Raw genomic sequence first — 16,159 nt, forward strand, 5'->3', positions numbered from 1 at the left:
TAATTTCAATATAATCTCTATCGTCTTTAGTGTCTAATTTAAGTATCGAAGTATTTGCGTGAGAACTTTCTTGCGCCCTGTAACTATTTTCTTTCTTGTAGGTTCATGGAATTTGACGATGATGTTTCTAGCTAAATATATTTATTGTTGTATCTTAACAATAACAAGACTATTAAAAAGAATTAAAAATTTATTATAAAATTAAATTAATCCCAAAAGTTTAAACCATTTTAGCAGTTTATATTTTTCTTTATTTACCTAAAAAATGGATAATTTTTAAATTTCATATTAATCTCTATTTTTATATAATGTCTATCACTATGTAAAATACTAGAGAAGTGAATTGTGTTATGAATGTATAAGTAAAAAAATAAAATAAAATTTTAGTTAAAATATAAAAGTTCAAATGAAGTCTCATTTTTAAGGGTTGCTTGGCAATTTGAGTTTAATATTTAATTTTTTGGGCAAGATTTATATGAAAATGTGCCTGGGTACAATATCAAAGTTGTTCGTAAGTCTATTGTAATTTGGGAATCATTGGTTGAAATTAAAAAATAATTCTTTGTCTGGTATTTTTTTTAAATAGAATGTATAAAGGACATTTAAAAAAAAATTAATTTATATGCCAAATTTATATTTACTTTTTTTGATAAATACATTTAATATTTAATTAAATAATAGAATAATTGATTAAAGAGTTGATCTTCTATTAGGTTAAAAGATAATAGAACCCTTTAAAAGTGGCTCAAACAATAACTAATATCTCATAATAAATATAAAATTATGCATTTTAATACACACAATTACAGTTGGCCCCCTATATTAAAAAAAATGACAACAGATTAGTTTAGTTTCCTATTTTACCCCCCCCCCCCAAAAAAAAACATGTGTACACAATGACCAATTATGAAGTGTAAAAAGACATGTTGGCTGTGAAGCCTCTGTAGTGTAGACACTAACCCAACAACCTCTTTCTCTTTTAGATAAAGGATGAAATAGTGTTATTTTCACGGTCAACCAACCATGTGGTAGCACTAGCCTGGGAACAGCGACAGGGGTCTCCCCGTTATTTAAGCAAACGTCCAGGGCGGTAGAGTGGATATTTTTGAGAAACCTTCAGGCCCATCTGCGAATATCTCGAACCTTTGAGGCCCCACGTGGTAATTTTTCCAAATTAATAGCACCGTTTCCCCTAAAGGGCCTTAAGGACAGGGACGCCACAGCAACAGCACAACCCGAAATTCAAAACGGATAATAAATTAGTAGTAGAAAAGGAAGGGCGGGTTCGTAATTATCCGGCCCGACGAAGCGCTTCCCGGAAACGGAGCTTTAAAGCGAGAGACACTGGAGACAAGTCGTATGTTAGTTGCATTGATAGTAACATCATGGTAGGGGGCTCTCGATAGCTCAACAAATTCTCTGAAACCCAAACCTCTCTTTTCTCTTCTTCTCCTTTCAGCCCCCAGAAATCGCCCCTTCTTACCGCTTCTTTCCACTTCTCCGGCGACGCCTGCCGCCGCCGCGGCGATCTGCCGCTCCTGCACATTGTCTGAAAGTGTGATGCTTTTATGCGCTCGAATATAAAGCTATTATTACACGTCTATGTGGTTGTATGTGCCCTGTTTCTAGGTTTTGGGATTCGCCGTGCTGGTCAGAGAACGCGAATGTGGCTGCTTGGAGTAGAGAGCGAGAAATGAGGTTTTCTTGTATGCTGATTTTTGCTTCGAGTTCGGGGAGGAATCGAGCTTTATTTCAGATCTAGGGTTGTTGATTTTGATTTTGGAGGGGCCTGGAGGTGCATTTGGTCTGTGGCACGTGGTTTTGAAGTGTGGATGGGAAATTAGGGTTTTAAGCTGTGTGCGGGGTGGTTTTGCTAGTTTGTTTGTTGGTAGGGTTTGGATTTGGGGATGAATCGGAGTTTTCGGGCTGAGGAGTCCCAAATGCAGGGGTCAATGACACGGAGGCTGCCGATTGGGGGTCTGAGGACGTCGACGATGAAGGAGAAGGAAGACGAACTGGCGTTATTTCTCGAGATGCGAAGACGCGAAAAGGAGCGGAATGATCTGCTCCTCCAGAATTCGGAAGAGCTCGATGCTCCCCTTGGTATGAACTTGTATGATCTCACTTTTTGTCAAATTTTTTGACTGTTGATGTTTCTGATTTAAAAATTTCATGTTTTTCAATCAGCAAAAAAAAAAAAAAAAAAATCTATTTTTAATCATTGGTTGATTAAACTATGGTTTATTTTGTTTCAATATGAAAAATTTTGTTTCCGAAATGCATTAAATTCTTGTAGTTTGAAAAAGAGAGGAAAAAAAGATCTTGCTAATTGGGTTTAGATTTTTGGATAGAAATATGTGATATATCTAGCACGATAATGGCTAATCTATATGATATGTTTCTAAGTGATTACGCTTTGAAAATTCTTGCCATTGTTGTTTTTGGCTGGCAGGATTGGGACCGGGCACTTCTCCCTTATTCAATATTGCATCTTCTACACCTGCTCGCAAGACTGGTGCTGATGATTTCTTGAACTCCGACAATGATAAAAATGATTATGACTGGTAAGAGTGGTATCTTTAAATTTTTTTTACCAACTTTCTTTAAAAGGTTCGAACTTTTTCTACATGTTTTGATGTTGGGAATAGTGTGCATGTGCTTAAGATAAAAGGGTTCATTGTAAAGATTTGCTAACTTTGTGTGTATTCGTTATGAGAAAACTCTTATGCTCTGGAAGACTATAGATGCATTATTTGCGTTTCTGCTTTAAGGTTTAGAACCATTTTTATTGAAGCTGAGAAGAACAGAAACGAATCATTGCAGCTTGACAATTTAAAATTGATTAACTTATCCTTGGGTGCTTGCCACAAATTAGCATGCCAATTTCATTCATGTTGGTTTCCATTGTGTCAAAAACCTGCTATTTTACTGTTCTTCTTGCTCCCAAGTTCTAAAATCCTAAGTTCTTATTCATTCCAACTTTCTGGTTATTTTCAAAGTTTTAAACAACCTTCTTTATCATTTGAGAAAATAGAGTTGGAAGAAAGAAAAGAAGAAATAATGTGCAGATAATTCTTACGAGGGACTACTGGAAAATATTGAATGATTTTATTAACTAGAAACTTCTTCTGGAACAAAAAGATGATTCAACCTCAGTAATAACTCCTAGATGCCTCTGTTTTAGAAGTTAGATGAAGAGTGGCTACTGTACTAATAACTCCTAGATGATTCTTCCAGTTTCACACTCTAGATCTGTTGGACAACAGTATCAACTGAACCTTGCAGATACTGTAACTATTCGCCCTGTCATCTTCACTCTTTTAGGCATTGGGAATATGGGATTCTGTTGGAAATTAATGACTTTTCTTTTTGTCATTTTTCAAATTAATATTTCTTATTACCAATCAGAAGTAAATTTTAGTTCTTTTAGGCCTGTTTAATTGCTATGGCCCAATTTTGGCTTGTGTATGGTGGACTTAGATTTCTTGGTTCTTCTGAGGAATTGGTCAAGTTGTTGCACATTGATATAAAACAAGTTTCTCCTGGGATAGTAATTAATATGATTTTTCTTTTGTGTTCAGGCTTCTAACTCCTCCAGGAACTCCTCTTTTTCCTTCATTGGAGATGGAATCACAGAAAACTGTCATGAGTCAGATTGGAACTCCTAAAGCTCGCCCTACTGCATTGAAATCTAGAGTAAGGGTAACATTTGAACTTGTGGTCTTTTATTTCTCTGAGATAGATAATAGACTTTAGAATTTGGCATTTTGTGAAATAATTGTAAATCAGAACTGTGATGCTTCTGTTATTATTTAAACTTCTGGTCCATGTAATAGGCTTTAAGAATCTATTGAATGGCATATAACAGATTTAGGGTTTTCATTTGTTATTTTTCTCAAAACCAAAGTAGACTCATAAATTTTTTTATCTGTTAGAACAATCTGAGGGTCCACAATGGTTTCTTTATTACTACCTTAAACCACCACTGGGAAAAAAGAAAATGAAACACACTAACATTAAAAAAGCTTGCTGGATGGTACATGTCCGCACAGAGACAGACAGACAAAAAAGCTTGTTGTCGAGGGTGTGTTGATCCTGCATTGGATGTGTACTGTGTAACCTTGGGCTACTGAAGGGGTTATAGACAGCACCACCCTTGACATTACACAAGAAAATGCCACCCTTGACATTACACAAGAAAATGAAAATGTCTGAACTGCTCATATATTTGATAACTTAAATGGTGTATTCTGGGAAGTACATTCAAGCTTTTGAGATTTGTCTGAGGGTTTATAAAATAAGTGAACTCTTTAGCATAGACTTAAATGATCCATAAACGCTAGTGCTTCTGCTCATAACGTCTTCTCTTTCTCTCTTTTGTGACATATCCTAGTTTCTATATGCTGGAAGTCATGAATTTTTGTAACTCTTTTATCACTGGTTTGACATAACTGCAGCTAGCAAACCCCCAGCCAGAGCTTCCAGGCAGGAGCAACTTAGCATCTAGACAGCCAACATCATCTCCTGGGTTAAATACTTCAAGTACAGGAGTTCGCAGGCCCTCATCTTCAGGGGGTTCAAGGCCTTCCACACCAACTGGACGCCCCACATCAGCCTCTGCAATTAAACCTACAGTGGCCATAACTAAATCCACATCGGCTTCCATTTCCAAACCTACAACTACCACTGTCTCTAAACCTTCAAGGTCATCTACACCTACTTCTAGGGCTACATTGCCTTCAAGGTCTTCAACACCTACTTCTAGGGCTACAGTGTCTTCAACTAAGCCAACTGCCCCAGCAAGATCATCCACTCCTGTGTCCAGGAGTACTGCTAGATCATCAACACCAACGTCCAGGCCTACCTTACCAGCATCCAGACCTACATCAAATACTGCAAGATCTTCAACGCCAACATCTAGACCTACCTTACCATCAAGAGCAGCAACACCAACTCGTAGAGCAGCTGCTGTTCCTACTTTAGCAAGTTCATCTGCTCTTCCAGTTAAGTCTTCTTCTTTGGTAGTGAAGTCAGGTCCTGCAACAGCTGCAAAACCGGTGCCACCACGCACTAGTTCACCAACAGTAAAATCCAGACCGTGGAAGCCTTCAGAGATGCCTGGTTTCTCCCTTGATGCGCCACCAAATTTAAGGACCTCCCTTCCTGACAGGCCACTTTCAGCCACTAGGGGCAGGCCTGGAGCACCAACTGCCCGTTCTTCTTCTGTTGAGCCTGTTTCTAATGGAAGGGTCAGACGGCAATCATGCTCTCCATCTAGAGGCCGACCTCCCAATGGCATCATCCATAACAGTGGAAGCTCTGTTCCTGCAGTCAGTCGTATACATGCTAAAGCTAATGACAATGTGAGTCCTGTTTTGATTGGAACCAAGATGGTTGAAAGAGTAATTAATATGAGGAAACTGGCTCCACCAAAGCAAGATGACAAGCATTCTCCTCATAGCAACTTATCTGGGAAATCTTCATCTCCTGACAGCTCAGGCTTTGGAAGAACATTGTCAAAGAAATCTCTTGATATGGCTATAAGGCATATGGTATGTATTTTCTTCCTTTGGTTATGGAATGATAAGCTACGGTAAGTACGGCTAGGATTCCCAGTGTCTGCATGATATACTCTAATACCATCTTGATAAGTTTAATTTTCTTATTCACATTGACGTGGTTCTCCCTGAATATAATCCAGCCAATCTTATGTCCAATGTTCTCAGAATTTACCCTTTATTATTCCTCTTTATGTATTATAGCTATGCTGACAAGAACAGGTTTCTCTTTCAATAGAATAAATTTAAGGGGTCTTCTTATTGACTGTATATTCACCTGACCAGGATATAAGGCGAAGCGTTCCAGGTAACTTAAGACCACTGATGACGAATATACCAGCGTCCTCTATGTATAGTGTGAGATCGGGGCCTGCTCGAAGCAGGACCATTAGTGTATCCGACTCTCCTCTTGCAACAAGCAGTAATGCCAGTTCTGAAGTGAGTGTCAACAATGGCCTGTGTGTGGATGCAAGCATCGATGATGATATTAACAGTGATAAAGGTGCCCGATCTCCTGCCAGTGTCCGGGGTAGGTGATGATTGGCGCCCTTTGAGCCTGTAGATTGGGACCTTCTATGCTATGATATTAACTGGTGGTCTTATCCACTTTGTGATTTTGTCCTCGATCTCAATGGGCATGATAGCTCAAAGGCAATTGCTTTCTGGAGAAGAAAATAGCTGACGACCCGGCTCCTGTGATTGGTGTAAAGTCAGAATGGATTCCATACCTAAGTTCATCATACTTGTCAAAAATACTGTTGTACTTAACTCAAATGCTGTGCCATCTTTGGCCCTCATATTCTGCAACCATATAGTCGTCCTAGTCCTAGATGCCGTTGTACTACTAAAATTCAAATCCTGATCCGTCTTTGAGCCTATTTTTCTGGTTCATTCTGAACTTGCTTGAGAATGTTGGCATTATGGTTAAGGATATGGTATGAAAGTAATGTCCAATTAGCCTCTATATTTACAGTAAATTTGTTTCATGAACCAGTGCTGTACTTTTCTTCAGACATTTCAAATCTTCTTGCCCATGCATGCAATAAGTGGACAAAACGCTGTGTTGATTTGCTTGAATTGAATGCAGAATACAACCTTATTAGTCGTTTAATTTGGGAGACTAAGCAGGGTTTGCCTTGATGCGTAGAATCTGTGCCCTGCTTTAACGATGGTGGGACATGATTTTAGAGAAGCAAGCAAGCAACCAACCAAAAACAATTTGGTTTAGTTAATGAATTGAAGAGAACTAACCAGTTAATGTGGGGTTTGGGTCCCAAGAAGTGATGCAAGGCAAAAGCAATCAGAAGATAGAAATAGGTGAGACTGAGACTTGGACTGAGAGAGGCCATTTGGAGTTTGGACCACTGCCCTTGGAACAGCAGGATCTGAGGAGCAAAGAGAGAATAATAGCGGAAAAAGTAGAGGTATATATATCTGGATTAAGGCACGACTGGGCGGGACCAGTACTTGCCTGTTGCCTGCCCACAAAATTCAAGCTTTATGAATGAAGCTTATATATATATATATATATATCAGCATCACCATATCAATTGCAAATTGCAATGGCCACAAGAAGGATTTCATCAACACATCTTTCCCTACTTGCCTTTGTCAACATGCCAGCAGCAATGTGGACTACGACTTTTCCAGTTGAAGTCTGGATGAGACAACTATTAGCCATGTGAGTCCAATTATTGAGGCATTTTAATTGTATATATCAATATCAAACTGAAAAATAGGGAATAAATATAGAAGGGTGTCTTAATGCACAAAATTCTTGCTTTGCGAGGAGTACAATAGATAATTTTTATATGGCTGTCGACATCAGGCCTGTTAGATATGGCCTGAGATCTTGTGTAAATCACTTTTATTTTCTTAGCCCTTTTAAACATTTTCCACATATAACATCAATTGTTGTCTTTGTGACACAACGGTAGATTTGTAATTAAAGAATCTTTAATTAGATTTTTCAAATCTTACAAGAAAGAACACAATTAGAGGGCACAAAAAAATCCTACGCCTACATCATTTAGAGGGAGGGGTGGTTACTTCACTTCTTGGGAAAGTAGTGGAACTAATGGTTGGCCTAGCTGGCAATTTATGCTAAGTCAAGGGAATTTGTGGAACTTTATGCTACTTCACTTCCAATGCTTAAGTCAAGCATGCAAATTTGCAGAAGGCTCGTCAATGGTATTGAACCTAATATTAGAGATATATTTTTTTAGAATGAGAGTTCACTTACTTATAGAGGAGCATGCGAATTTTGTGATAAACATTCTCGGTATTTTGAGATTAACTAGGATTAGAACTTTTATGGATAATGCTTATCCTTTACTGAATTATTGGAGGGATTTTCAGATGTCAGAGTATATCATGTTCGTGTTTTTCTCGAGACTTCCTTACAAGAGATAAAGGCTTCAGGGAGACCTTCCAATCTCTAGAAACCTTTCTTGTTAGCCTTTTTCTTGAGACTGTTGACAGTTTTCCAGATACTAAAGATAGTCTCTTGAGTTTCTTCTTGAGTTTCGAGTTTACCTCTTTCTCTTCTCGAAATTGAAGACAATCTTTCAAAGATTGAACAATTTGTTGAGTTTTGAGGCATATACCTATTGTTGCTTGAATACAATAACTAAAATTTGTTTATTCGAGAAAGCCCAAGAAGTTGGTAGAACTTGGCGTAGAACAAGGTCATCCGGGGAAGTGCCAGGAGAGGCTCGATCCATTGTCTACGAGAAGCTAATTGTCTAGGAAAGGATTGTAGGGACCCTGCTCTCGAAGATCCCACCACCACTAGGAATTCGAAAGGATGTGCCAAAAAGGTTGATATTCATCAATAATATCAACCTTAAAGCATACATAATTTTTTAAAGGATATTTAGAACTTTGAAAAACATTAAAAATTACCTCATCTTCCCCAACTCTCAAAGTTAGTTTACCTTGTTACACATCAATCAAAGCTCTTTTAGTAGCAAGGAAAGAACGACCAAGAATGAGAGGTACCTCTCTATCTTCCTCCATATCAAGCACAATAAAATCTACTAGAAAAATGAAATTTTCCACTTTGACAAGAACATCTTCAATGACTCCTAGTAGATATTTTACAGACCTATCTATCAATTGCAAAGAAATAGTTATAGGCTTCACTTCACGTAAACCCAATTTCCTAAAAACAAAGAAAGACATTAAGTTAATACTTGCACCAAGATCACATAGAGTTTTATTAAATTTAGAATTCCCAATATTGCAAGGTATAGTAAAACTCCATGGATCTTTTAACTTTGGAGGTAATTTGTTTTGAATTATAGCATTGCACTCCTCAGTCAGCATTACTATTTCATGGTCATCTAACCTCCTCTTCTTGGATAGAATTTCTTTCAAAAACTTGGCATAGCTTGGCATTTGAGCTAATGCTTCTGCAAAAGGAATATTAATGTGAAGTTTTTTAAACACATCAAGAAATTTCAAGAAATTCTTATCTTCATTGTGTTGGTGAAGTTCTTGTGGAAAAGGAACTGGAGGAACATAAGGTTTGACTAGCTCTTGCTTGTATTCCTCTTGTTTGTTTTTTTTCTTCATTGTGTGATTTTTCTTGAGGTAGAGGCATTGTCTTGGTTGAATTTTTCCCATGCCTTTTTGTTATTGCCCCTCTAGCTTTTTGCCACTTCTAAGAGTGATGGCTTTTACATGCTCTTTAGGATTTATTTCAGTGTTGCTTGGTAGTGCACCTTGAGATCTTGTTGCCAATGTGTTAGCCAATTGCCCCATTTGTACTTCCAAATTCCTTATGGCAGCTTGTTGATTTTGGAAGTTTGTTTTTGTCTCTGTCATGAACTCTGTTGTGGCCTTAGTGAGTGTTGGCACCAAATCTTCTAAGGATGTCTTTTTTTCTTGAGGCTAAAATCCAGGTGCAGGTACCTTTACATTATTTTGATTTTTGCTCTATGAGAAATTTGGGTGATTTCTCCACATTGGATTGTAATTATTGAAGTATGAATTATTTTTTTGTCGATTGGAATTTGAAATATAGTGAGCTTGCTCCGCACTCAATGTTGCAAAAGGATTTCCAGCTTGATATTTGCTTGTAACATGTTGCCTAACACACAATTCACAAACCTGCATAACATAATGAACAACATTAATATACTCAATTGATCTAATCTTTTATAAATAGAGTCTACCTTAGCATTTAAAGCAATAAATGCTTCAATTTCATGTATCCCAGCTGGTCTTTCTGGCATAGTTCTTTCTGAAGGCCATTGATAATTATTTGCACCCATTTCTTTTATCAAATCATAAGCATCTTCGTTGGATTTGCTCATCAAAGCTCATCCAGCTGCTGCATCAATGGTGATCCTTGTTGGATGGCTTAATCCGCCGTAAAATGTTTGGACCAATAACCATTTAGGAAGCCAGTGATGTGGAAACCTTTTCAACAAGTCTTTAAATCTCTCCCAAGCTTCATACAAAATTTTCATATCGACTTGGCTGAAGGTTGTGACGCCATTCCTCATCTTTGCAGTTTTTGCTAGTGGAAAAAATTTAGCTAGGAATTTGCTAGCTAATTCATCCCAAGTAGTGATGGTACTTGCAAGGAGTGATGTTAGCCAATTCTTTGCTTTATCTTTTAAAGAAAAAGTAAATAACCTTAATCTAATGGCGTCATTAGATATGCCATTGTGTTTGAATGTGTCACATATTTCCAAGAAATTTGTAATGTGAACATTTGAATTATCACTGGGTAATCCACAAAATTGGACAAAAGTTTGGATCATTTGACTTATGCTGACTTAATTTTAAAATTGTTGGCTTGAACGGTCGGTCTTGTAATGCTTGAATTTGTGCTATTTGTTAATGGAACACCATATTCCCTCAATGTTGTATTCACTGCTTCGTTGTTCATGGTTGCTTGTTCTACTACTTTTCTTTCTCTCCTTAACCCACGAATAATGCGTTCAATTTCAAGATCAAATGGAACAATCTCAAGGTTTCTAGCACGTCACATACACAATTAAAGCATAACACCTAGTTCAACAAAAATATAGAAAATAATAACACGTAAGCAATAAGAAGAAAAAAATTTAAATTGAAATCAAATAAAATGGAAGGTAAGAAATAAATAAAAAAATTAAATACCACAATATAAAATAAAAATATTAAACGTAATATTAAAATACAACTAGAATATTTAATTTTAGTAAATAGTGTAGCCAAATTTAAATAATAGTTTTGGATCTAAATGCAATAATAATAATAATTAAAACATAATTATATGCAAGTTATGCAACGTCGCAGAGATATAAAACAAATATAACAATTAATAAACAAACAACTAGAATAACTTAGATGACTAGAGTGTGTAGTTGTTAACTATGATGTTTTAGGTTCAAGCTCTCTTTCTAGCATCTCTAAATTTTTTTTTTCACACTTTATTTTAATAAACAAACAAAGTATAAAATATAATTGAATATTATAATGACAAAAGAAAAAAAATTGCAACTAATAGTAAATCAAACAGCTTAACAAGATATAAAAAAAAAAAATAGATATAAATTTCTTTTTTTTTTTACAATTTTTTTTAATTTACTATTATGGGTTATGATGGAGAAAAATAAGTGTGCCAATTTAGGTGAGTATAGTTGATGGTGGCCAAGATGATGGAGTGGGTTGCTAAGGTTTTACTTTATATATAAATTTTTTATATATTTTTTTGTTGCTTTTTTAAAATCAAATATATAACAATAAAAATGGAAGATGAAACACACAAACACAAAAAAATAATAGTAAATTAACTAGAATGAGAATTGATAAATGGAATCTAAATAGTAGCTAATGGAACAAGAAATACTAAAAATACAACATATATACTAACACATACACAAAAGATAAAATATGCAAAATTAAAAGAAATATTAATACAGAATAAAATAGGTTTAAATTAACAAATGAGTTATTTGATAGTGATATTATCAACTGTTAATCCCCAGCAACGGTGCCAAAAACTTAATGGCGATTTTTCGCAAGTGTACGGATCGCACAAGTAATAAAATAGTGAGTAGAATATCGTTCCCACGAGAATTGAGTGATAATTACTAGAATTATATTAATCCAAATGTTATTTAAACAATTGGTTAAGGGGAATTAATTTAAGAAAATAAAATAATAACATAGAAAGTAAATATGGAGAATTTCAAGATTTGGAGAGCACTAGGATATTTCAATTTCACCTAATTAACCTAATTTAATTTAAATGGTTGATAATATAAATTTAATTAGTCATGTAATGATAATTAACCATACAAGTCAAATTTTTACTTTAATTCCAATTTTATTCTTGTGGTGTTTATTATCTAGATCAAGTTATAAATTTTTCTTTTTGATCTAAATCTATATCAACATATCAATCAAATATTGACTAAGTATTTGATAGCATTAAGCATAATAATAAACACTTGTATGAATAAAGAAATCAATCCATGAAAATCAAATTATCATAATTAGACTACATCAAAACACCCTAATTATAGAGTTTAGTTCATATTACAAATGATAGAATCCATAACAAAACAAATAAACATAAATATAGAATTTAAAGGAGATGGAAGAAGAGAATAAAACTCTTTTGATATGTAGGATTTTTTTCTCCAAAAATGTTGTTACCAATTCTTGAAGAAAATACAAGAATTCTTCCACCAAGAATGCTCCAATTCTCTAATCCTTCAAACTCTCTCACCTCCAACTCCCCATTTTTCTAGCATTCCTTCTCAATTTATACTCCTAAATTTCTTATTTTCCTTAATTTTTTCCTTAAAACATGGGATACCCTACCTCCATAATTTCCTCTTCCATGTTTTCCTCTTTCATGTATTCCTCTCCATGTTTCATGCCACCCATGTTCACTCAAAAGGTTAGTTCCCATGTTCAATACAAAATAATCCCTCAAAATATCAAAAATTACAATTTAGAGATTTTTGTAAGATATGAGCTTAATTTGATTAAACTTTTAGGCTAGGCTGCTTTGGTCCAATTGGGCCTAATTCTTCATGAAATAGGTAGTGCAAATAACCCTTAAAAGGCCTCTTAATCTATCCCCAAATCAGCCCAACTTGGAGAAAATGGAATGAAAAATTCATAGGTAATACTGAATTTTTGACAACTTTGACCTTCTGTCACTCCAACAGCCATAACTTTATGTAAAAAATTCAGATTTAATCACCGTTTGAAGTGTAGAAAAGTAGATATATAGAGATCTCACATATATTTTTTTCATAATTTTTTGACATTCCAATTGGTACAGATTTTATTTTTAATTGGATCCTTAAGTAGCGAAAATCCACAACTTTTGCTCTTCTTTCTCACTTTTCCTTCAAATCCTGTCAACATGATAAATTACCTAAAATTAATATAGAAAACATATATAGGCACAAGAATTAAACATAAAATCAAGTGATAATGGTATAGAAAATATGTAGAAAATATTAGCACATCAATAGACATAAACTTAAATGAAAACATTCCCAAACTTTTCTCGATTAACAATAGAAGCTAAAATAAGTGCTTACATCAAATCCAAGATATTAAATCCATTAGGGCTTAACTATCCACAAATCTCAAAACAGAATTGAGTTCAATCATAACAAAATGAAATAGTCTTTTCCCTATACTAAAAATATTCCCAAAGATCTTTTAGTATAGGGATATAGAACTTGCATCCACAATGAAGAGAGAGATTAAGAACTTGCAATTGAAAGATAAAAGGGATATAGAACTTGCATATGAAAGGAAAAAGAGAAGTAAGAACTTGCATCCACAATGGAGAGAAAGATTAAGAGCTTGCAATTGAAAGAGAATGGATATAGAACTTGCATCAGGATAAAGGGGAACAAGAACTTGCGAAGAAGATTAAGAACTTGCCTCTGAAAGAAAAGAGGAGTAAGAACTTGCAAAGGAGATTAATAACTTACCTTAGATGGATATAATATCATGAACCGTGCCAAGAACAGAGTCGATGAAGGAAAAAGATGGTGGAATCGAGCTGCTAGAAAAGAAAGCAAAAACGCTAGAACTTGCACCACCTCCAAGGGCTTTGAAAACCAGAGAGAAAGAGAGAATGAGAGAAAACACCAATGCCCTATGGCTTATACCCTCACCCTTCTTATAGCCTTCGAAAACTAGGGTAAGAAAGGAGAAGGAGAATAGAAGAAGACGAATCCTTTTTACATCAAGACTCATAATCTACTTCTCCTTTTTTATTTATACTTATATGAACCATGAAATAACCCCTTTTTATTAATATAATATATCATATAACCCTTTTCCCTTCAAATCCCAATTCAATTTTGAATTTTCAACATAAATTATAATTCCATCTTACTTTGACGTTTTAACATAAATCATAATCCCATCTTCTTTTGACTTTTCTATATTATTATCACTTCATTTATATTTATTTATTTATTATTATTTTTTAACTTTTCAAACATCACACATAATTCCTCAAAAGCATTGACCAATTAATAACAAAATGACACATACACAATAATAATGACTAAACAACCTAGACCCACCAATGGTTCATTACAAGGATGGTCTAGAAGAAGATTCTGCAAGGCAGAAAGAAGATTAGAAGGCACTCAAGGATTTCTCCTGCACAAGTCCTCCGATGCTTAAGTTAGAAAATGGCATGGTGTTGTGAGGATGCAAGAAAAATGTATGCAAGCATGTGATTATGAGTTGCTAGGGAGAAAGAGGTTTCTCTAGGGCAATATGGGGATGTTAAAAGTGAAAAGTCAAAAAAAGAAAGGTAAAAAACACAAAGGGTCGGAGGGTATTTATACCCTTTGGTTCTTGATAGGGACATGTGGCACACGTGCACGAGGGACACATTGTTGTTTAGGCTGCAAGATGCAATATTGTCTTGGTTGCACATGGTGTTGCCCAGAGGTTAAACTCAAAAAAGGCATTGGTAAGAAACCTTCCTGGAGGAAAGAGATCATGTTTTAGGCAGGCTACGTTGTCTGGGATAATGTAGGGAAAAGTTACTTAGGAGAAGGTTCTCTCTTGTTCTTCCTAGGAGAATGGCTCGATCAGGTGGATTGTGACATGTAGTATGCCTCTCCAGGAGAATTCCTTATTGTTATCTAGGAGGACTTGCTTGTTGGTCCTTTAGGATAACTTCTTCTCCTAGGAGAAGTTCATTCTCTAGGAGAAAGCCCCCCCCGGGAGGATAGGCTACAACAATGGTTCCCCATTCTTATCTTTGACTGAAAGTCAAAGGGAAGAGTACCTTGAGAATGACAGAGTTGTCTTATAGAAGTTGTCAATTGCTTCGGTTATGAGCTTCACTTGTCTGGGAGAAGTGCTAGAGATGGTCATCCAGGAGAAATGCGTGTTGTTGGTTTGGGAGAGTTACGCTTGGTTGTCTAGGAGAGGTGCAATTGCAATGATTATGGGCTGGTTGACCTCCTAAGGAAACAGTCTATAAATTGAGGCAGTCTCCCTATAGGTCCCAACTTTTTGCTTTTGCTTCCAAAATTCTTGTGTTTTTGAGTTTTCTTAAAGTACTCCACTTTCTAGTCATCCCAAAGAATGTTCAAATTTGTCCCAAATGAGTTATTGACCAGTCTGGGAAAGGATCACCTTGAAAAGTTGTCCTAGAGAGTTGTTTTGGACAAGTTTTCCCCAAAGAATCTACATTGTTTCAAACAACTTCAAGTCTCAATTTAAGGTAATTTGACAATGGCAAGGATCAAGATTATCTAGAGGTCTAGAGACGAAGGCGCCTCAGCTTCCAAGGTGGTTATCCGTCTGTCCTCTGTATAAGTGACATTGAGAGGCTAAGAACTACCATCGACATACCATACTAATGGCTGCCAAGGAGGCCTAACAAGAAAGAAATCACATGGAAGGTTGAAGGGTAAGGAATCTTTGTTCACGAAGATAGCTTAAGCATGGGCTTAAGGTTCCCCCTCAACTCATTTGGGATGCAGTTCTTACAGGAAAACAAGTTGGTACCAGGCCAACTACATCCCAATGGGTACGCTTAGTTAGTTAGGTTCTACATTCTTTGCAAGGAACAAGGTGGTGTATAGCCCTCTATAGTTAGTTAGTTGTTTCTTTCACTTGAGAGTCATGAAGGGGTGGAAGGCATTCATGGGGTTGCAGAAATCGAGAAGCAACAATGCTGTTGTGGGGTGCCCTAGAAAAATCAAAGCCAAAAATCCCTAAAATATTCTAAGTAGTTTAAAGACCCGGATGACCTCGAAGAGTATTCTAGAGCATGAGTTTACCGGAGCCTTTAAAGAGTCTCTAGGACATTCCAGCCTTTTGTATCTTAAAGGCCTAAGACTCATTTAGAGTCTCTCGAGCCAAAACCATCTAGTGACTCTGAAGAGTCTTCGGATCCACCCGGACGATACTCATTAGGGGACTCGGACCCCGAAGATACCTCCAGGCCTTCGAGCCTGATTTGATGCATATTCTCGAAGAGTTGAGAGACTCTCATCTACATAACCACGTGTAACATGGGTCCCACCACCAAACCTCTATAAATTCTAGCCCATTCCACAGTGAAAAAACCTTTTGGAATCCTTGAACACACTTGG

General features: G+C 36.0%; 1 protein-coding gene across 3 annotated transcripts; it reads left to right on the forward strand.

The window, feature by feature from the left end:
• The first annotated feature begins 1,276 nt into the window (after positions 1 to 1,276).
• On the forward strand, positions 1,277 to 6,548 carry LOC127806626 (uncharacterized). Of its 3 annotated transcripts, none has more exons than XM_052344025.1 (5): positions 1,277 to 2,103; positions 2,453 to 2,564; positions 3,582 to 3,702; positions 4,458 to 5,552; positions 5,844 to 6,548. In XM_052344025.1, exons 1-5 carry the CDS (start codon positions 1,908 to 1,910, stop codon positions 6,093 to 6,095), a joined length of 1,776 nt encoding a protein of 591 aa, XP_052199985.1. In that variant the 5' UTR covers positions 1,277 to 1,907; the 3' UTR covers positions 6,096 to 6,548. The 3 variants fall into 3 exon arrangements, with proteins under 3 accessions (XP_052199985.1, XP_052199986.1, XP_052199987.1); XM_052344026.1 differs by having other exon boundaries at positions 1,281 to 2,103; positions 3,582 to 3,696; XM_052344027.1 differs by having other exon boundaries at positions 1,967 to 2,113.
• The last annotated feature ends 9,611 nt before the right edge of the window (positions 6,549 to 16,159 follow it).

The sequence above is a fragment of the Diospyros lotus genome, chromosome 7 (assembly GCF_014633365.1).
Source record: "Diospyros lotus cultivar Yz01 chromosome 7, ASM1463336v1, whole genome shotgun sequence".
NCBI lineage: Eukaryota > Viridiplantae > Streptophyta > Magnoliopsida > Ericales > Ebenaceae > Diospyros > Diospyros lotus.